The sequence below is a fragment of the Nylanderia fulva genome, unplaced genomic scaffold (genome assembly GCF_048542155.1).
Source record: "Nylanderia fulva isolate GAGA-0341 unplaced genomic scaffold, ASM4854215v1 Scaffold5, whole genome shotgun sequence".
NCBI classification, from domain to species: domain Eukaryota; kingdom Metazoa; phylum Arthropoda; class Insecta; order Hymenoptera; family Formicidae; genus Nylanderia; species Nylanderia fulva.
The window spans coordinates 5,538,578-5,562,277 of NW_028190587.1; the positions used below are offsets into that span (position 1 = coordinate 5,538,578).

At 35.3% G+C, this 23,700-nt stretch overlaps 3 protein-coding genes across 3 annotated transcripts in view; 2 read left to right on the forward strand and 1 right to left on the reverse strand.

Annotated features, from left to right (window-relative positions):
* The window catches only part of LOC114941608 (neurotrimin), a 61,867-nt gene that overhangs the window by 19,745 nt on the left and 18,422 nt on the right, over positions 1-23,700 (reverse strand). The window lies entirely within an intron of this gene.
* On the forward strand, positions 1,974-3,921 carry Mat1 (CDK-activating kinase assembly factor). The gene is made up of 3 exons (XM_029316625.2): positions 1,974-2,212; positions 2,308-2,431; positions 2,516-3,921. Exons 2-3 carry the CDS (start codon positions 2,308-2,310, stop codon positions 3,361-3,363), a joined length of 972 nt encoding a protein of 323 aa, XP_029172458.1. The 5' UTR covers positions 1,974-2,212; the 3' UTR covers positions 3,364-3,921.
* Positions 7,347-23,700, forward strand: part of LOC114941605 (protein Wnt-4) — a 39,891-nt gene continuing 23,537 nt past the window's right edge. Inside the window, exon 1 of the mRNA XM_029316623.2 lies at positions 7,347-7,480. Coding sequence (XP_029172456.1) covers positions 7,407-7,480 — 74 coding nt within the window. The 5' untranslated portion in view covers positions 7,347-7,406. The remainder of the gene's footprint in view (positions 7,481-23,700) is intronic.

Consider the following 23,700-nt stretch of genomic DNA (forward strand, 5'->3'; position numbering starts at 1 on the left):
ATATTTTGCTGTTTGTTAATCTAGAATGTATTTTACTTTGTAAATAGCAGAGAGAAGCGAGCGAATGAACGCGAGCGCAAACTTGAACAATATAAATATTATGGGCGCTGCTCGGTAAAATTTTTTATAGCTTTTATATTTTATCGATATATAGTGATGTTTTTTTATACTTTTAGAAGACGTAGTCGTAAAATGTTATTGTATTTGTAAATTCTAACATATGCTTCTCTCTCTATCTCTCTTTCTCTTTTTCTCTTTATTTTTTACTAAATTAATGTTAAATTTGTTTTATTAACTCGTTATATGGTAGCTGTAATTTTTTTGTTCATCTCTCTCGAGGTGAACATCCGTTGCTGTACAAAGTCTATAAATATATAATATTTCTTCGACATAAAGCTAATAGTTATCATGTATGTTTTATGTATTTATATATAATTGACATATATCAATCGTTCGTACTTTTTTCCATTTTATGTGAAATGTTACAAGTGTGTCGATAATTTGCTATTAGGTAGCGTAATATCGATGCGTAATAAATTTAAATTAAAAACGAGATATTTAATATTTGCAATATTTTCTTCAAACTTTAGAAATAAAAAAGAACGAATGAATGATTGAAGGTATTTCGAGGCTTCGCGGCGTCAATCGAATTTCAATGCACTCCTTGGTCCACTTTGCTTTTATTTTTTTTAAATGTCATATTTTTGCTATAAATTTCTCATAATTGTTGTCAGATTTATTTTTGCTATGTCAATCACATTGCAATAATATTCCAATTTGATCAATAATTGACCTATCTATATTTAATTTTTTTCGATTGATTATTTTATGATTTGCGTTACTTTGCAGAAATATTGTTGCAAATAAATAATAATTTAATAATTAATATATTATTAGTAATAAATAATAACAATAATCAATAACAAATAAATTTTAATAAATAAATTTAAAAATTCATCATGACTATTTCGAATGCAATTTCAATAAAATTTAATAAATCATGAAAAGTTAATAAATTTAATTACTTTAGAAGTTCAGGGATTGTAAAGAAAACGTAATTACGATTCTATAAAGAATTCGCGTCATAAAACTGTGATTGATTGACTAATAATGCATTTAGCGTTACGCTTTTCTCGCCATTATCCATTTTTACAACAGATATAAAGCAATGGTGTTTAACAATTGGAGAGCAAAAAAATTTATAAAAGCGAATATATAAAACTGAAGAACAAAGGCATAGATTTGTATAGTAATATTTCTGTAATTTTTGTTCTAAAATAAACGTTCACATTCAGTTTCTTGTAAATTGAAAACGTAAAACGAAGTGAATTTATATAGAAAAATATGAGCATTGTTTTAATTTCTTTTTATTCACCGCGATGGCATACGATATATGTACTGCAAAACCGTACTGAATTCACGAGTTTAAAAAACAAGCTCTTGTTGCAAACGCTCTTTTTTTTATAACGAAGATAGATACATTAATTGTTTATAAGAATCTGGACATTTTCAGCTTGAGTAGAATAACAAATTATAACCATGTTATTATTAAGTTTCGTTAATTATATTAATGATATATCAAATACTAAAAATTACATATACTATATAATAGAAAATTAAGATCGTACTAATTTAAAAATATTAATGTCACATTTTTTCTTTAATACATAAAGTTTACTTACAACGAGTTTGATTAAAAATAATCGATTTTGACAAATAATATATATATAGCTTTCACACATTTATTCATTGTCAATATTTAGGTCTTACCTGTCACAATCAATGAAAAGTAAAATGTTGCGAAACAAACGAAAGCAAACAAAGTAAACACAAACACAGGGCAACAAGAATAACAATGAATTTTGCAACAATGCACTACTGACTCGTTTCGTTCAAACTGAAGACTGAACGACCGAAGCCATATCTGATATATCATCGATAGGTTACTATCGATAGGTGATTCGAGAGTATTCGAGATCGAGTGTTCACTGAAGTCGACTCACCACTGACTTCAATGAGCAAGTTTAGGTTATAAGGGTTACGTGTATAAATGGAATTATGTGTAATGCTCCTTAATTATTTCTCTCCGTATGTGACGTCTAATTAAATCCATTATGATGTTAGAACACAATATTAGATAGTTTGTGCACAGCGGTTGATTTAATCAAATAATTATATTCACGAACAAGAGATAATCTCAATCATCGCAATCGTAAGTTGATTTTTCAAGTGAAATCTATTTTGAATCAGAGAAAAATTGAAAACAAATTATTTGTCAAACTAATTAATTTTTTTTTATTTTCGAAGATGGATGATCAAGCTTGTCCACGATGCAAAACCACCAAATACCGAAATCCATCATTAAAAATGATGGTGAATGTTTGTGGCCATACATTATGTGAGAGTTGTGTGGATTTACTGTTTTTAAAAGGTTCGATCTATTATTTTTATAATTTTTCCTAATATTAATATTATACCATTTAATAATACTTTATATAATTATGAAATTATTTAGGTTCCGGAGCCTGCCCAGAATGCAAAATTCCACTGAGAAGAACAAACTTCCGAGTTCAAATGTTTGAAGATTCAATGGTTGAAAAGGAAGTAAATATAAGGAAACGTATCCTGCGAGATTTTAATAAAAAGGAAGAAGACTTTTCCACGTTAAGGGACTACAATGACTACTTAGAGGAAGTTGAAACTATAATATATAATTTAGCAAATAATATTGATGTAGCTGAAACAAATAAAAAGATAGAGCAGTATAAGAGAGACAACAAGGAGCAAATAGCAAAAAGCAAGTCCAAACTTGGCAGAAGCGAATACGAATTAGAGGAGATGCTAGAATTGGAAAAACAAAAGGAGGAAGAAAGGAGGATAGAACTTGCGAGAGAAGAGGTGGAAATAAAGAAGAAAAAGATTCGCGAAAAAGAAGCCCTAATAGACGAATTAACATTCTCTGAGGGAAATGCTAAAAATATTCTTGAATCTTTTGCTTCCGCACTACAAACTCAGAAGAAGGAGGCGAAAGCTTCTACTCCTTCCGCCATTAGAGTTACTCAGTTTAGTACGGGAATTAAATTTGGTAATCAGGGAAGTCAAAACTATTTATCAATGCCAAAGATAGAAGAAGGTCCCCTTTATGCTTACATACCTATTGAACAACAAATAGAAGGTCCATCACCACCTAACTGGCGAGAGCTCCAAGCTCGTGGATACGTTTCACATGTACGTAGTGAATGTAAGACTGACAGAGCAGGAGGATTTAAAGCACATGTTGCATGCCTACGAGCATTGCAGGAAGCAATGGCTGGCTTGTACCATAATCCTTCGCAACGACAGGCAGAGTTTGCAACTGTATGACTACATAAATTATTTTCAAACAATGAATATGATAGTGCATTAATGTCTGTTTTGATTCTTTGATAAGTATTAATAAGTCATTAATTAAGTTATTAAAAGAGATATTTCTGTTTGTCAAATGTGTGATAATCAATTCAGAAAAGCAACTGTGCCTTGAACATAAATTGTTGTATATATGATACAACATAATAAATTGCCAAAGCAGTTTTATAATCAGATAATTTTCCATGTATTCAATGTATATTCTAAAATAATATTAATTGCACTAGAATATTAAGATACATCTTATGTCGCTTAATATATATAATTAAGTTTAGAATAATACTTGTTTCTTTTTTGTGCAACCAAAAAAAAAATAATGAAAATGTTAAACGAAAATGTATTATATTATTGTTTTTATTTATTAGAAACAATGACGTAAAATTAACAATAGTCTTGGATGAAAGTGTATTCATTGAATAAATAAATAAAAAAATAAGAGATACACTCTGCACATACAATATGTATCTATATAAATATATGTATCATACGAAAAATACAGTTCTCCAAACAAATTAATTTATTATGAATTTGTGTTTTGATATTATTAGAAATAAAATGTATGTATTATATACATTTCTTTTATATATATATATATAAAAGAATATATAATATTTGTTATTAAGCATATGTTCAAATTTATTTCAATATGTAATTCATTAATATTTATATTGTTATGATTATATAATTTTTTCATATAAATATTAAACATACTTTTATTGAATATAAATGCATATTGTACATTTTTAAAATTTTTATCTACCGCTGTTTACAGAAATTGCTCCATCAGACTCGCAGATGGCAGCGTTGCCTTATTTGTAATGATTACATGTAAATTATCAGAGCATTCTGTTTTTAATAACCGATTCATCGAAAAATTTGGCATAATCAACAAATGTTAAAATATCCCCTTCATTAGAAAAACGTTACAGAAATATATATTTGTTAATATTACAATTTATATATAATCGATAATTATAATACACAAAAGTATTTATTTTTACATGCATGTGAAATTATTGAAATTTATTGATCGACATAGATATTTTCGTATTCTAAAGAAAACAAGTTTTAAATTGCATAATAATTCACAAAGATTTATTTTATATTTGCATTGTTCGAAATGTGAATTTATATTTGTTAATTTGTATTTATTTTTTATAAAATGAAATTAATTTATTGCAAACCAGCTGGGGTATCATTTAGAAGATTTTTATTTATTATTTTATTAGTACTATTATTAAGTTAATATAAGAGATTTCCATTCTATTTTTTGCGTATAAAAGATTTTAATTTTAATGGTTTGTTAACATCCTTTGAAAGTTTACATTTAAGAGAAATTATAAAATGAATTTATTCTTGATTAAACATAAATTTTTTTATCGTTTTCATAAAAAAATATAGTACAATATTTACAATTTACAGAAATAATAAATATATGCTTTATTCAACGATAACAATTATTTGGCAATATAATGTATACACATGTGTATATCACGTTAAAAAATGTATTTAATTAAAATCAAATCTCGATTTAAAAATTTTTTTTTTAATTTGATAAAATTGCAATTCGACACATGATATGTTTGTATTTGATGTAACTTTTAAACTATTTACAAAAATGAAAAACTATATTTATACATATAAAAAAGCGAATTTATTGAAAGAAAAATTAGCTTTAGATAGTGATATATCAGTATATTGATTAAACAACTCTTTTCGTGACTGGCAAAACAAAGTAGCGACATTATTACTTTCTTTCAACGGAAACAAATATCTCTTATTTCCATTATCGTAATGTCTGAAGAATGTAATTTAAATGATTAGAATTTTTTAGCATATTTTTCATATATTCGAATAATGCACGCAATATAAGATTTTCGAAAGATACATATAATTTTGGATAAATAATTATAAGTTTTAAAAAATTTCAATGTATGAAAACTTCTATTTTTATAACTTTTATGTTTCCCGAAGTATATACGTTTTAGCATTCTTTATTGTCTTATTTTACTTATATTTTTATATAAAAATATTTGTTAAATGCTTAAACATAATTTATGGATAATTGAATATTTGAAATATTATTAATAATACTCAATATTTAACGCAGCTTTTATGTTTTTGATATAAATAAAAATAGTAATTGTATTAATACTTTTTTTGCCAAGAAATTTCTTTTACCAACAAAAAAGATAAAAATTTCTTTATATATTATAATTACGACTATATTCCTTCACTGAAAATAACAAATCTTTAAACTAAATATTATTTTGTTAATTGAACATAAAAATATGTAAATTGAATATAACATTAATCTAACAAAACGTATATTTGACTCAAATATATGTTCAATTAACAAAATAATAATGTAGTTAAAAGGTTTAGTCAAGTTAACAGATCTTTTTCAGTGTTGAAAAAAAATAAGAGAGAAATCATGAATTATCCAATATGAATGTTAATCGTCTAATTTATAAACCTTTCACTCAATATTATCACATAAACGTGACAATTTCAAGAATGTGACATTATTTTTAACTTCTGCTTCTAAATGTAATTTCAATTATCATCTAAAAAACAATAACACCTCGATAAGTTCGACAATTTTTATCATATCAATATTCAAAGATACGAGTATGTTTTTTTCTCTCCTAATGTCCCATAGGCGTCCGCAGGATTTTTTTCAGGGCGGAAACATGATTAAAATTTTTTTGTTTCTTATATTTTTGTCCCTAATTTTTTTATATTAAATGCAAAAATAATTTTTCAATAATTCCAAGAAGGGGGGCAAATCCCCCTTTGCTCATGCAGAGTGTCCCTTATTTCGAAATTCTATTTCTTATTTTTTGTTCTTAATTTCTTTTATATTAAATATGCAAAAAAATAATTCTTTAATAATTCCAAGAGAGGGGCAACTGTCCTTTCTCTGCGGACGCCCATGCTGAGTGTCCTTTATTTCGAAATGATCTCGATCCAGCGACAAAGGGTACGTCACGGCGCGGCCCCTTCGCGTACAAGTCGCGCTCGAGAGAGAGAGAAAGAGAGAGAGAGAGAAAGAGACGAGTGACGAGGGAACGAATCGCGAGCGAGCGAACGTACGCGCTCTGGACCGGCGACGGGATGCTGCGCCGAGATGCTTAATTAGCGCGAGTGGAGCCTCGGAGGCTCTTCGGCGACGCGGCCAATCGGCGCGCCGCAAACTAGCGGCGACTCCGCCCCTTCGCGAGAGCCCCGTTGCCCTTTTCCTCGTGACTACCGACCGCAGTTCGTACGCGAACGTTCACGGAGCGTCATCTCGCTCGTCGTCCCGGCTCCTGAGGCTCGTCGCGCGCGACGCGAAAGTTCGTCCAGGTTTTGTTAAATCGAGATCCGGTTTGCAACAACTTTATTCCTATCTCTAGTTTCTTCGCGTCCGCGCAAAAAACCGTGAGAGCGCGATTTACCGTTGATAACCAAAAAAATGTAAGTCGGGGAGAGAGAGAAACCGCGTCTTTTTTCGTAGAGCACGAGCAGCTTCTCTCGCAAAGAGACGAGGTACGCGAGAAAGGAGAGAGAACGTGGTTATTCCGCAACGTTGCCGTGGCTCCGCTCCGGGACAGCGCGCGCTGTCAAAGATCGCTCGATCCCGGTGTTCGCGCGCTCTCTTTCTCTCTTCTCGATCCTCTTGTCGTTGCTCGCCGCCCGGATCTTCGGTTATTCGGTCGCGCACGTCAATACGTGTCCGATATCGTTCGCGAGAAGCGATGCGAGACACGGGCCATCGTCGGCGGCGCGTGTAAGAATGTAAGAGGCTGAAGAAGGGACGAGAGAGCACACGAAGAGAAACGCTTGGTCCACCGGCTTAATCCTCCTCTCCTTCGCCGCTTTCAGCACGAGGAGAAAGAGAGAGAGAGAGAGAGAGAGACCTGGACTTCGGAATTCGGTTAAAAAGAAACTTCGGCAGTCGCGGTTAAAAGAGAGTCCGCACACACGGGATTTGCTGCCGCACGCAACGCACGCTCGTCATGTCAACGAGCTACTACCTGCTCGTGTCTTTGCTGATCGTCGCGTGGCAGAGCGGCGCGCAAGCCAACTGGTGGTGAGTCAGAGTGTTATATCTCATTTATACATGTATATAATTAAGCGAGACCCGAAGGTGCATGTATGTATATGCAGATCCCAAGTATGACGACCTCTGAGCTTGACATAATTTTTTCGTATGAAGAGAGATCGCGGATAAGAACGATTATATCGATGCTATTAAGTATATGAATTTATTTTACAAGAAGTATCATAAAAATGGTTTCAATGATTTCGCCTTTAGAAATCTTTGATTTCGTTCGGCGAAATATTTTATATATTATGTATGGACGATATAAAATGATTGCATTAGAATTTAATTAAATTTCCCAACACCCACTTTCTCTCGATTAAACGTACATTACATATATTTATGCATTTTTTTACATCTTCAATCCTTTCACTGTGGGAGCGCCTACCGAGGCCTTCGGTTTCTTGGAAAAAGCCGAGGGCACCGATAGAACGCTTTACTCGCGTACAGCGATGTATGTTTTTACGATTCTTAAATAATAATATCCAAACACATTTGCGCTTTCTAAAAAATATTACAATGAAAATAATATAGATATAATCTGAAAATATTATTCGATAATTCTAAAGTATTTTTGTTCAATTTTAAGGTATTATTATTCAAGAATTAATACATGCGTGCGCAAAGAAATATACACGAAGAGAATTTAGAATTTACCCTGAAAATAATGGTAATCGTGGGACGTGGGATAATATGATTTTGAAGTTGATAAAAGTTTCTCTGATTAATATTTACTACAATAAAATTATTAATATGTACAGTCGTTGAAACACAGGGGTTGCGACACTTTTTTTTAGTAAGTTTATGAATATGCAATAAACTTTGTTCAGAAATTTACTTAAAAAAGTGTCGCAACGGCTGTGTCAACGGCTGTATAATAAATTTTATATCTTATTGTAGTAGATATTAATATTTTTATTGTATGGTAAATATTAATCAGAGCTTTTATGAAATGTTTCCAGTACCATATTGTTCCATGATTACCATGATTTACAGGGTAAATTCTAAGAGAAAATTCTCTCTATTGCAAAGCTGTAATCATATAACCGAAAAATTACGCGATTCTATAAACATAATCGAAAATTCTTTAATCGTCTCATCTTATGAATATTTTTATTCAATTTTAAGATAATTAATGTATATGCGTGCACAGAAATATAATTACAAAGCTATATATCATATAACCGAAAAATTACAAAATTCTAAACATTCAAAAATTCTTTCTTTAATCATCTTTAATATCGATTTGAAATCATGATTGAAGATCTTTAAGGATAAAGATCCCTCGCTCTCAAGCAATAGAATCTATATAGTGAGAAAAATAATAACGGTTTAAAAATTAATAACGCATTATTTTTTCCCAAGTTCTAAACTATATTATTACCTTTTCGAAATTAGAAAAAAGGAGAGAGATCCGGAGAATTATAATATCATTAGCGTGCGCATTCAGGGAATATGTTTTCCTGCAAGAGTATCATCTCTATCTACGGGGTAATTTCCTCCGGGAGACGAAGGTAAACTTGTCTAATTTCTCTCTCATGCACACAAACACACACAATTATCCGAGCACTTTGCTGTTCGCAAGAACTGGCCAAATAAATGCGCGCTCCCCGCTACAGACAAATATCCTACGCGAGTTTCCGACAGCCGATTATTTTTATTGACACGATGGTCGCTTTGCAACAACGTTTCGCGGATGCATCTCACGCGAGGAGAGAATCCGTCCACGGGGAATACTGGCGAATGCTGGCTTTCTTCGTGATTATTTGAGCGAAAGCATCCCTCGAGATGCCCGGCGCGGATCCAAAGTGGTACATAAGTAGCGAGTTATTACGCGAGTTATGTTAAACGCCGCTCAAACACAGCGGGTTCAAGGACACGTATCAGAAATTGCAACCGTCTCGTATAATCCTGGGAATATTTGCCTTTTACCTCAATTGACGTTCCGGGAAGAAAATGAAATGGCAGTTTGTTCTGTTTGTATAAGAGAGAAAATCGAGATGAAAACATGGTGTAAATTACACCGATTTTCCTCTGGTATCGATGTTTATTCAATACTAAATTAGAATCGAGCGCATAATTGTTGACAAACTTTTTTCAATTTTCTCGTTTTCTCGATTGTACACAGAGAGAGAGAATTTTCTCTCTGAAAATCATGATAATCGTGGGACAATTTGGTATTGAAAGAATTTTATAAGAATTTCTCTGATTAAATATTTATTACAATGAAAAATATTAATATTTACCACAAAAAGAAATAAAATATGTTCGATTAATTTTACTATGTACATATTAATATTTTTTATCGTGATGAATATTAATTAAAGAAACTCTCATAAAATTCTTCAAAATCTCAATATTCTCACAATTAGCATGATTTTCAGGTAAATTCTAAAAGAAAATTTTGTCTGTGTAATGTATAAAAAAATGAGGCGATCGCAATTTTATTAAAAATGTGTAATAATTTTTATTTTCGTTAGATAAGAATACATTAACATGAGAGAAGAATAATTTTTCTGTAATAATTCTATATATATATATAATTCTATTTATATATTGTATATACGAATTTCTTTGATTTCAATTTCACGTCTTAATTTGAACATTCGCTGAGCTGTCAAAATCATATTATTTATTATTACAATCAAGAAATCCCGCTGTTTTCTATTATAGTAAAGAGAATCGAGACGATCACGCTTTGATCAACAAATTTACTGAACGCGTTAAGATGGCACGGCCGAGATGATACAGCCAAGATGAGATTGTACGGGAAACGGATACGGTTTCGGCGTAAATTTGAAGAATGTTCATCGACGCGCCGACCGGTCGTCGATAGTCACGAATCCATAATAGGCGAATAATCCCCTTCGATCGCGGGCGAGATCGAAGAAGCCCCGGCGGCTAATAATGGCTAACGTGAGTGTATACCAGGTTACAGGTAGCGACAATTTGCCCCTAACAATCTTAAATGAGAGGAAGGAGCGTCGATCTCTTTAATGGCCGAGCGTGATTTTCTCTATCCAGATATTTCATTTCCGACAAACTGATCCCCCTTCTCGGACGATTAATCGGCGTGGCGAATCTTCCGATTAGGGTCGCTGATATTAGAAAGTACCGACGCTTTTTATTCAACTTTCAACATTGACTGCGTGCGAATGGCTTATTTATTTCAGTGTTTTCTTATTTTATTATATGTTCTTTTGTTATACACAGAGATAATTTTCTCTTAGAATTTATCCTGAAAATCTCATGGTAATCGTGGGAAAATATGTGATATTGGAAAAATTTTATAAAAGTTTTTCTGATTAATATTTGCCTCGATAAAAAATATATTAATATTTACCATAATATATAGGTATAAAATATGTTCGATTAATTTTATTATGTACATAGTACTTTTTAATTCATTACTTTTTTATATTTTATTTTATTCTTACTTATTTTTTAAATAAAAAACGCGCCTCTTGGCGTGATTGCCCGATTAGTTGACTATCGATGAATTATATTAGGTCGATCGTATACTCATCCGAAGAATACCGGGTAACATCTTATCTATCGAGGATCATTAAAGAGTAGCCTATATCGACTAAATTGAAGAATATCTCTGGGGAGCCGATTAATCCTTATCCGATCGTGAAAGCTAATGACGCGTATAGCTAATGGCGCGGGATGTACATTGATGAGATTAATCAATTCATATTATCATTATTGATGGCTTCTTAGAGTCGCTATTACAGTCGCTATTTATTCATTGTGCAAAATATTATATTCAAGAGAATCGAATAAATACATTTTTTTTTAGAATAAATCGCACATAATATTAGATATTTCTTCTCGCGAATTTGCATCATAGTATTTATCGGCGCGTTTGTTTTCTTTGCTTTTCTCCAACACATCAAAGCGTATTCTGACGCGGTTGATTCACGTCATCATTATGAATGTTCATTGTGGACGACAGACAGAGAGAGAGAGAGAGAGGACCGTATCTCGAAGCGAATCATGAATTTTCGAAGCTTTCGATTCTCGCTACGGGAATGCGAGAGCCCCTCGTCATACGCCGCATTAATCCAGGGGGTGCCTCGAGCATAACTATCCCGGTTTTAATGAGGTTTAACGAGGGCTTCCTTTCTTATTTTCAGCTTTTGTTTACCATCCGGAGCGACTCCCGATTTATCGATCTCTCGCGCGTTTTTTCCGCCTCCTTCCGTCCATAGAATCTAACGTGCTTCATCGGAATTAGACGCGCACCCTCGAGGTTGCTCACGGCTTATGAAGGCCCGACGAAGGGAGAAATGGGACGATTTATTGGTCCTTTTCTCTTTTTTTATCCCGCGTAAAATTTTTCGATAAAAATCTAGGTTTACATTGTGTTTACGACATCCTGAATTCGATTGCAATAATATCCTGCAGCGAATATTTATACGATCAACAAGTTCAAGTAACGCGAAGCGCAACAGCTAGGTTTAGTTAAGTATCTTAACATTCATAGCCAATTATACAAGAATAAAAAAACTGTTAAAATATTAACTACATTTATATTAAAAAATCCAAGATATACAAAGTCTGATAAAACTATATAATTAATTGAATAAGACTCTTTTCCGGCCAACGGCCGATACGGCGGATGACAAATGAAGTGATGAAACTTCACGAGCGGTATAAATCTAGATATCGTGACCGTGTCCGTCATTAGGTAAGGTAATTTGGTAAAAATGCCCTCCTGCCGTTTTTCTCTGCGATCTGTTCGTTTCTCGATGCACGAAGACGAGCAGACGCGACAAAGACGACGTCGCTGTCTTTTGAGACGTCACGATCTCCATAAAGAAACAGAAAGAACGCAGCCATAAACCAACATGCGAAGAAATACGAGAGAGAGGGAGAGGGTGAAAGAGCCCCGGCTTTCGGCAACGGGATGAGACGGAAAAAGAGGGAGAGATGAGACGCGCAGCCGCCGGGGCAGATTTAATAAAAGCATCTTTATTGCCAAACGCGAATCTCCGGTCGGTGGCGCGGTTATATAGTTGCACGCGCGCGTATCGTCTTTACGACGAGCGATTAAAATTGGTATTAACACTCTAACGTTACTCCGCAATAATCCCGATCCCGTCGCTGTCGGCACAGGTCGCCGGCCATTACCGCACCTCCTGAAACGACCCGGATCCGAAATGACAATTTTGTCCTTTATTTCGCGGCAATCTCCCCGGTACTTTTATATCGGACGACGCATATCCGACGACGATGATGACCGGCGGCCAGCCATGTGTCATCGCCGTAAGTTATATGTTTCGTTTATGATATGATATAAGTCAGTTTTTTTTCCACACGGAATTTTCTCTTAGAATTTATCCTGAAAATCGCGGTAAAAATTATTAATATGTACATAGTGAAATTAATCGAACATATTTTGCATCTATGTATTATAGATATTAAAATTTTTTGTTGCGGTGAATATTAATCAGAGAAATTCTTTATAAAATTCTTCCAATATCATATTGTCCCATGATCATCATGATTTTCAGGGTAAATCCTAAGAAAAAGGGCAATTGTAATTTGATAAGATACGCAGTAATGTTTTTGTGTGATTAACATGAACAGGATGATTGGAAAATTGTAGCCAAAATAATAATTCTTTTCATTAGTGCGTCTATATATATATCGATGAATAAAACATCAAGTAAATCTATGCGAAAATAATTTTTAAAAGATATATTTAAAGTCAAAGTGACGAGGTACGCATTTGACAAAAGTATATATTACCGATAAAATAATTTTATTCTAATATAATAGGACTTGTTTTTTTCGCGGGAAATTTATTTTCGTAAAAATTCGCGAAGATACACATACGATACATCCAATCCATTCTGTATCGAGAGAACGTACAGCTTTATGAAGATAAAGGCTCAAAGTCGTCGGCGCGTCGTACTTCAGTGAAACATCGGGACCGCTGCTCGTCGAATCTCGAATCCGCGTATCTTGCGAGATTCGATGACGGGATAAAGGCGCGCGATTTCGTCGTTATGTGTTTGCGCGCGACGTATAGAAGCGCTTTATAGGGTCGACGGACGCGTCGCGTCGTACTTCAGTTACTACTCCACCCGGGGTGCTCGTATCTTCTTTTTTTTTATAAGAGCCGGTATAAAAAGTACCGTGTAATATATGACCTAGCCGTCTCGTAAAAATAAACGGCATCGCCGCCGATAACATGTTCCCCTTCGGCGCGACGTGTCATCCCCTCGCGAAAGCCACCCCGAGCTCCGGTGTGGCGCTACCGAACGAAGGGATAAATTAGGATTACATACCGCGTATTTTTTTTCTTTTTCCGTTATTTTGATCGTTCGGAGTTCGGAGATATAGATCATGACGCGTGTAAAATCTATTTTCCGCCGAACTCAATTTCCCAAGCGATATATATATATGTTTTAATTTCTCCGAATAAAAATTCGGGATGTTCGCTCCGGTGTGTTAATATTAACTTCGCGGGTGCGTATTGGAAGTCTGGAGAAGATTCATCGGACAGACACGGCACGGAACACGGGAGGCTTCGATGGTGCGCGGCAAAAACCTAATAGCATCCTGTTTTGTTTAGTATTTCTCGAGGAGAGCGTGCAGCGAGAGAGAGAGAGAGAGAGAGAGAGAGAGAGAGAGAGAGAGAGAGAACAAGAAAGAAAGAGAGACGGAGAAGCCGCACCTTCTCCGATCCTTTCTTTGCCGGCGCATCTCTTCCTCTCGCTCGAAGAATCTCCGACAAAGGAGGCCGCCGCGAGCTTTGGTAGCATGCCTTCGGGACTCCTTCGCCGATGTTTCCCTGCAGTCTCAGATATATTGTCATAACGAAGAGAGGCCGGGTTTAGGCCACAGAGTGCTTTTCTTTTAGTCGTTCGCTTCGGCTCTTTTCCGAATCTCTTTCTCTCCTTTCTTTAGCTCTCTTGCCGTCTCACTTTCTGATCTTCCGAAATTGCTCCTTTCATTATGTGCGAATTTCTGCCTCTTTCTTCGGGAATAGGCTCTAATACGAGCGGATAATGAAGTTGATTAACATCGAATTGTTACTCGAAATCGGATTGTTCCTGAGATTCATAGAAAATGATTCGAAAAGAGGAATGGAGATCGAGATAATTGTTGAATATTTTTTTGTTAGAAAGTATATATATATGTGCATAACAAATTTTATAGCGGCAGATATTAATATTTTTATTGTAAATATTTAATTAGAGAAACTCTTATAAAATTCTTTCAATACCGTTACATATTGTCCTATACGATTACCATGATTTTCAGGGTAAATTTTAAGAGAAAATTCTCTTTGTGTTTTATGGAAAGCTCTCGAAAAGTATGAAAAATGTGTATGAAAATTACGAGAATGTCATTATCTTTTTTTATCCCATCGTCAAAAATATTCGCGAATCAGTTTTCCTTTTCGAAACCAGCAGCATACAGGAGCATATTCGGAGCAATTTTTTTAATAATTTTTAAATAATAATGTTCGTTTCGTAGTTGGAGCATTTTTTTTCCTTGAGTTATATACCTATATGTATACATGGCTGCTTCGTTATTTTCACTCGCTTTTGCGATCGCGCGCTCCCGCATTGTTCCCGTATGCCAGAAATATTTTTTCACGGTGCGTAATTAACTGCGCAAATGTTCATATTCATCAAGGAACAATAACCTTGTTAGCTCGCGGTCGACTCGCAACTCTATAGAATGTGCAATAACCCGAGGGCATAGCGCGATTGATGTATTGGATTGATAAATATCGGGAAACATTGCACGTTTCAATGGTCGTAGAATGTGCAACCTTGTATACTACTATTCGCAGTTTCGCAAATCAGATATATACCATAGATTCTCTTGCGTAATAATTTTTAAGAGACTCTCTGTCGCGTAACCGATAATTAAAATCACGCACCACTTTCCGAAAATATGGGAAAAATGTCAGATATTCTGTACGCATATTCCTCGCGCCATGCCCGCAGACTATAGATAGACTATCGGCAACGCACACTTGTTGAACGCGTGGTTTATCTTGGCCTATAGATCACTCAGAGTCTAACGAGTCTTCCCCAGTGACTCTTCCCTTGTTCACCTTATTCCTCTTCCTTCCTATATCTCGCCAAGATACAGTTGAGATTAATGCTATTACATCCATATCGTGCAATATAACACGTGATTATATTTATATTTAAATTTTTCTAAGACTAATCTATAATATAAAAATAATATTTCTCTATTTTTTTATTTCATGATGATATTTAAAATTAAATGATACGTGAATATTACCGTATCTCTGGATTTTGATGTGACTAAAAATTAGACGCGAAAATATGGAGGAAATTATACGTGAAAAATGTATGAAAAATATTGTAAAAAGTCGCTAAGATATTGAAATCCATCATTTTTTGTAAAATATGTTTATCTAATTCAATTATTTTTCTTAAAAAAAAAAAAATATAATTTCTTTTTTTATTTGCTCTTTATCGACAAAAAAAGTTATGTAAAATCAATGCTTTTCGATAGAATATTATACATATATTATTTAAAAGTCTCGTATTATTATTTATTCAAATCTGAATATCCATTTTTCCCTTTTGTTTCTCCTGAGCCTTGTATTCCTCGCAATTATGCAACTCCTGCTCGATTACCTCGGCTGAAAACTTTCTCAAATATTCGCCGATTATCGGAAGTTCTCTCGATATTATCGCGGTACGAACTTTCGAAAATCCGACGCGTCGCGCGAGCGCGAGATAACTCGCCGGAACAATCCTTGATCCATTTTCGGTCTTCGCAATTCTGTGAAAAGTGCATCGCGATAACGAAACGCGTATGAAATTTCGCGTATATATACGAATAGGAGGAACATGGCGGCGACGATGATTTGACTCTGCGAGCAGCAGAGCCCCGACGGGCATAGCTACTCCTCTCTCGCTCCATCCTGTATTATTCAAGTCGCCATTATTGGACCCCTTGGTCCGACTGTGCGACACGCTCTCTCGCCCCCGCGGGACGACGCAATTGCATCTGCTCGGAATGAGAGTGGGCAAGAGGGGTGTAGGTCCACTACTCGCGTATCGCCGCAACCGTGCCGAAGGAAGGAAACCGTGGGCGTTTAACCCCTCGATGTGAACTTCGGATCTAGTTACTTAAGTTCGGCGCCCGTGCAAATAAAAGGAGGAGCGTAATTTATGGCCGGCGAGATATCGAGATAGGGCCGCAGAAGGGGTGAAAAAGTAAAATCAGGAGGAAGTGAAGGAGGACAGTGGAAGAGAGGAGAGGGAATCAAAATGAAATGGTGCACGGAGTCATTGATCCGGATGGGATGCTGGAAAAGACGGAAGTGAGAGCGCGAAGATGCAGAGAAATGGGATGAAGTATATAAGTGTTCTACTTATAAACATGAAATCTTCTAAACGTGAAATATATGTGTACATATGCATATATTAGATATAATATTCATTGTGCTTAAAAAAAGCATACCTAATAATTTTCTATTTTATTTGAGAAAAAGAAAGCTGGAAATTAATTTTTTCTGAAAAAAATAGACTTCAAAATCAATAAGAGTATAGGTAAAAATTTAAAGAGTTGGACAGAAACGACATGCATTGTACATATACATGTAAAATTGAGTTGCAAAGTTCATTTAAACAATCCTTATTAAAAAAATTGTTCATTCAAAATTATATACCGAGATTTTCTATTGTAATATAAAGAACTCATTATTTTACTAATTATATTCCACTAATTACATTGCAAGCTTTAGTTAACTTGTAATTATTTAATATAAAATTTTATTAAATTGAAATAAACATTATTAATCAAAAATCTAGATAACAACTAATTGATATAGAATTAAATATGTATAAGTAAATTATATTAACAAAAAGATATGTTTTTTCTCTTTCATAAAATACGGCAACAATTTCAGCGATCAACTAACGTGATCTTATCTTTGGGAAACTTTGTTGAAAATACGAAACTCTTTAAAAACATGGTGCAAACTTTACTTCACGCGATTCTTTCGGTCAGTATACTCTATAGGCATATTTCGCCTCACATATTGCTCGAGAATGAACATTTATCCGATGCGTTTTGTCTTAACGAGACACGCAAATCACGAAGAGAGCTACGCGTATGCAATTGAGAATATATAGTGGGAGAGAAGGAGAGGGAGGGAGGGAGAGAAAATCGTTGAGAATCGCAATCCCGTGGCCTGACATAAATTAGTCGTGGCTTAAATCCCGGTCTAATCCATCATAAATAACTCCGTGCAGATGCGTGTACATGTGCGTGCGCATGGGGATTCCGTCCCCTAAATTATTTCGAAAAGATCGCGGCCCACGTGCTGCATCGTCTGATGCGCATATATACATATATTTTATATATACGCGTGCATGTATATCCGAATAGTGCTTAACCACCTGCCAAATACACGAGACGTTTTTTAATCTGCTTCGACGATTTATTTGCTCGGATCAGGCGCTTGATAAAGTCAGATATTTTGCCAAAAATTGCACCGCAGTTATACTTTCATATTTTTCTATAATCTAAATATTTTCTACAAATAAAACAATCTTGTTCACAAAATCCTATTTGAATAATCATAATACTATTAATTAAAAGAATCTATTAATTGTTAGTTAGATAATTAATCGATTTAAGTGAATAAAATCTTTAAATATATCTAAAGAGAAGTACTTTATAAGTGCTACATTTTTACTGAATATTTAGAATTTGATTCCCGAGAATTAATCTATAGTATAACATAAAAAAATGCATCTAAATAAGTAATACATTTGATACGTGATCGTGAATTTTAATTGTCAAAAAATATACACAAATTAAATTCTATAAATGCAAATATCCACTGAATATTCAAAGATTGATTTTTGAGAATTAATCTGGAAGATACAACGTGAAAAAAATGCGTCTAAATGAGCGATACATTTGGCACGTGTTCGCGAATTTTAATTATCAAAGATAAATATTAAATGGCCCTATCCGAATTTCGTCTCGAAGTCATACATAGTTGCGTCGTATAATGCCGCTACCATCGAGAGTCCCGGGATCTTTAATATTAATGGACAAGTTAGTAGACACCCTCTCTTTCCCGAGGTATAATGACGTCGATGATGGGCGCCGGTTGCCGCCTACGAATACTGCACACGCGCCCCATGTTCGTGTATATGTATGTATCGAATCAGCAGGTGAATAGAGGCGAATATGCCTCTCTAGGGTCCCCATAATCCGCCTTGCGTTTTAACGCATTCTTGTTTCAAGTCTATTTTGGGAGACGAAAAATCCCAGGATCTTGTACAGAGAAGCTAAATAAAAATATTAGGATAAAAATACTTCACTCTATTCTAAATAAAATTTCAGAATAATTTATAGTTCACATTTACACGAATGCAACAAATATTCAATAAATAAATACTATGCTATTTGTGTAAAAAAAAAAAAAGAAAAAAGCGCGCTTCTATCATTAACTCGGTTAATTCGCCGGCAGATATTAACTGTTGGAAGATTTTCTTTGCATCGTGCTGTTTCATCGCCTTCGCAATTGCTTATCAGACACGTAATCAGATCGGTAATTACGTGTTACTTAATTACTCGTTTCTGCTGGAGCATTAAGTCGTAGAGGGTACGAACGCGAGATCAATTAATAATACTTGACTTGCACGTATATAGCCATGGCGTTTCTCCGTTCGGTAATAACATCCCGTAACGCCCGTAGCTATTAAAACAAGCGAGGAGAGGCAATCGCGCAAACTCCATTACCGGTGTGTTCTCTCTTATACATCACTAGCGCGCAAACTTTAATCGGCCACAAAATTTATATTAAAACATCTGTCGAATGACCATTCTCAGCCGTAAAAGCTCGTAAACTTCCGCTCGCAAAAAGACACGATTGCTGAACAAAGTTTTTGCATCATACCATGGCACAATATGCATTAAATAGCTGAAAAGGCATGTAGCGTTCATGAGAAACAACTTGCTGTTTTAATGCTGCAGGAAGTATTTAACGAGATCTCGACATATATCTCGAAATTCGCAAAGGAGCTTAGAGAATTGGCAGGCTTTTAATATGTCATAATGATTTCAAATTGTATTAAGAATTAGTTTCTAAATCAATTAAGAAATTGTTACTTTGTTTTTTTATTTATTTTTGTTTTTCATAAATGATTATACTTACGTACACCATGTGTATATGTATATCGTATCAATATGAATATAATCATTCGCGAAAAAAAACGAAGTGCAATAAATGTAGCAATTTCTTATATGTATATATATATGTATATATATATATGGATAGATGGAATGCTATTGTTATCGGAAATCGTTATTCTGAAAAATCAATCTCCATTCTCTTAAATTGGTAAAGGTTGTAATCTACTCCGCTCTCGGACCAGAATATTCGCGACTTTCAGCCTAAAATGGATGGAGAAAACATACATGACGAGAAATGAAGAAAGAAAGCGGGAAGAAGAAATAAACACAACTCTCGTCCGGTTATCCTACCATCTGATTCTTTCTCCTTGCGGTCGTTGACATTTGTTATAGGTAAAAAAAAAAAAAAAAAAAAAGAGAACGAATCTCAATAACTGGGGCGTAATGTTCACGAAAAGCTACGCGGATAGAGGGGACCGAAATGGAGAGCGCTCTCGATCTTCCTGGTCGATCTTTTGTCAAGAGCAAGTTTCTAGAAAAGGGGTACCACGATGGAGGCGGGCGTATATAGGAGGTATACGAAATGTAAAGAGGAAAAAAAGAGAGGAACGGTAGCCAGCGGGGGTGAGAAAAATGGCGAATCTCGCTAACAAGCTTTCGAGGAAACTTGTGAGAAACAAGCTCGAGGCTGGCTCCGTATATAGCTCGAGTGTACTCGAGCGGAGAAAGCTTGAGCGTGCACACGCGTGTACCCTCTTCTTTTTTCCTCCCTCTCGTTCTCTTTTCGCTTCTTTTCCGGGATCGTCCCTTGCCCCTTTTGCATCCTTTATCTCTCTTTCTCTCTCTTTTGCGTAACACGCGCGCTACATCGACACTCCAGCGTCCTCGAGCGCTCCACCCTTTACGCGGCGATGTTCACTCGAAAATCCAACCCTTTTTTAGCCCGGCCGACCAATGGCAATCCGCTTTCGTTGATCCGCCGGTGCATACATCGTCTTTTTTTTTTTTTTTCATTATGCGTTTGTTCGACCGGTTCAAAATTTCATTTCCCTTTCTACGTGTCTCGCGAACAATCTCTTCGTACCACTTCCGGTGATACTTGCGCAGATGTTCTCCACGAAAGATCTCCGCTCTCTGCTTCGTTCGACTGCCTCTTGGCTTCCTAGCTACTGTTGCCTTTATCCTCTTTCTCGTCTGGGTTTAGTATTCTCGCTGGTATCACAGCGCTTTTTCAATTCCGACCGAATTTACCGGAGTGCTGCCAGTTCTCGAGCACAATATAGCGTTTGCAATTCTTGTCCAAGTAATATTTGTCTAAGTAGATATTCATGAAATTTCAATATATAAATATACATATATTTAATATATATTATATATATTTATATTTAAAATGAATATCTAGATAATTATAAATTCCAAATATACATACATATATATATTTATATTTGAAATTCTAATTTCATTTCTTTTAATTACATAACACAATAATCTTCGATCGATAAAAATATAATATCGCGTATTTAAGTAGGATAAAAAATAATCATCCACGCAAGAAGATATTCGAATTATTTGAATGATAACTTAATTCAATTCGACATGAAATGTTTTCGTTATAAAAAAAGATGCAAGCGTGCAAATATGCACGCTATTCTTCTTTAGTTCTTTATTCTCTGCTTCCATCGGGCATTTTCAGTTCCCATTTTCAGTGTTGACTCGCACAGATTCTGCACGCTTTATTACTTATTTGGTCAGATAGAGCCTGGCATACACATATACATACGCACACATATATATGGGAATGCGAATAAGACAAGTTTTTCGCCGAGCAAAAAGCCAGCGCGCGCGAATCCGCTCGGTCGGTTTTTTGCGCGTGTACAAGTGCGATGATGCACGTGCATATAAATGAGACCAGAACTAGGCGTGTAAACAAACAGACAAACAGGCCGCATTCAGCATCCCGCGGATTGTTCCGTGAATTTTGCAGCAGTCATATTCATTTCTGAGATTGGCTTCTTCGCCAACTTAGCATGCGCTCGCTCGATCCCCGGAGCTTCTTTTTACCGCCGGTGCCAGAAGGATGGAAACGATTCCATCTATCGGAGATGCGGAAGGATATCGAAATGAAACTTGGAGCGAGAAACGCGCGGAAAGCACAGCAAAACAACGGGGACCACCAAAAAAAGAGAGAGGAGAAAGAATGAAAGTGAACGTCCGCGCATCGATCGATTTGGCAAAAAAAAAAAAAAAAAAAAAGGAGAGAACACAAAATCGCGATCTCGTCATCGATAATTTCATGAAAGTTGTTCGCCGATAAAATTTATCTTAGTACAAAATTATATCTATTTGTCAGAAAATTGATCGTCGAATTGATCGCGGTTTGGATAAAATAATTTCTTCTTGTGCGTAATTTTATCTAACATTTTACAAAAGCTGATTTGATAGAAAATTTCACAATCCTCTAAAAACGAACTCTGTAATTTCTTGGAGAATTTTAAACGGCAATATCATCCAAGCCGCGAAAAAGGGATAAAGTATGTATATTATTACGTAAAAACTCGCCGTGAGAAAAATTCAGATAAACGTTTTACGACTTTTCTTGGAATCTCATTCGCTTATTTATCTCCGATATCTTCTACTATCTCTGAATGCTTGTGGAGTTTTTAAAATATCTCTTTCGTATGCAATCTTTGCTCGCTGTAGTTCTTTAAATATTTTTCTTTAATTAGCAAAGCAATATTTTCTTACTTTACGTGTTATTACAGGCAAATTAACGCGTTGCAATAGATCGTAATATAAATATAACACAGTTAAATGATTTAAAATATATCATTAAATAATTAATTCTTGCTATATTTTAACGAAATTTGTGCTACATATTTATACGAGTGCAAATTTCAAGAATCTGTCGCGTGTTTTGTTCCCACAATTTTCATTTCTAAATATGACTGATACATATATAATTTCAAGTCTCAAATTCAAGATACATATATACATCATTGAATCTTTTAAGAAAAAGCATGTCTAAAAAAAGAGACTATTATGTCAATTGCATGCCATCCCGATTTAATAGCACGATATACTCTTCAAGAGCAACAGAACATCATGGTGCACATTAAAGGCAATCCTAAATCGCGGTTATTTTCGGAAGATCCGTCCCTTCTCTTTCTTTCTCTCGCCTCTTCGGGATGTGCTCTTGGAACTCCACGACGTTCAAGTTCCAACGCCGAAAGGAATCGCGCGGAAAGATATCCGCGACATCTCATAAACACGAAATCAATTTTAATCCCCGACACGGCGCGCGCGTAAATGGTGCTTATTTATAAACTCGAGATCCGTTTCCTGCATGAACGTTCACCGCACGTGAAATTTGCGCCGGGAGGAATCTCGTCCTTTATTCCTCTCAATATGACGAATTTATTACTCTTTACCTTACGAGAAAAATGCAAAATCGAATATTCTATTTTTTTTTTTTTTTTTCGTATAAGGGATGTTCTTACGTTCTTTTCTACTCTTTTTAAGAATTATCACACGTCTGTATCTTCGTGATAAAAACGCGCGGTTTCCATCCGAAAGCAGTCACTTGCGAAAGACCGGTCCCGATCTCGCCTTGGCTGGAAAATTTAATTAAACTCGCGTGGTTGTAAATTATCGCACTATCGACACAGGGATGTCAGGTGGGGTGCGCAGAGGGCGCGAAGTAAAGGGAGAACGGCAGGGATCGCGCCGGTGGTATAGTAATACATTTCGTGTTGTGGTCGCTGTTAGCACCGTTAAACTAGCCTTTACTGTTCCGCCTCGGCCTTTGAACGTCGCCGACTACTCGGTCTCGCGGCAGCAGCCGCGCGAGCAATAAAACGCGTTCACCATAAAATGCCGCGTCTCCACTGAGCACCACCGGAGCTGCGTGACCTCGGCTGTGTGCCTACGACGATACGTTGACGGGGGCTCTCTTACCGTAGAACAGAACCGAGCCACGCTTAGAGGCGTGCTCCGAGTTTCATGCGACACGTTTAGTCGCGCGTGCAAAACCTACTGATAAAATTATA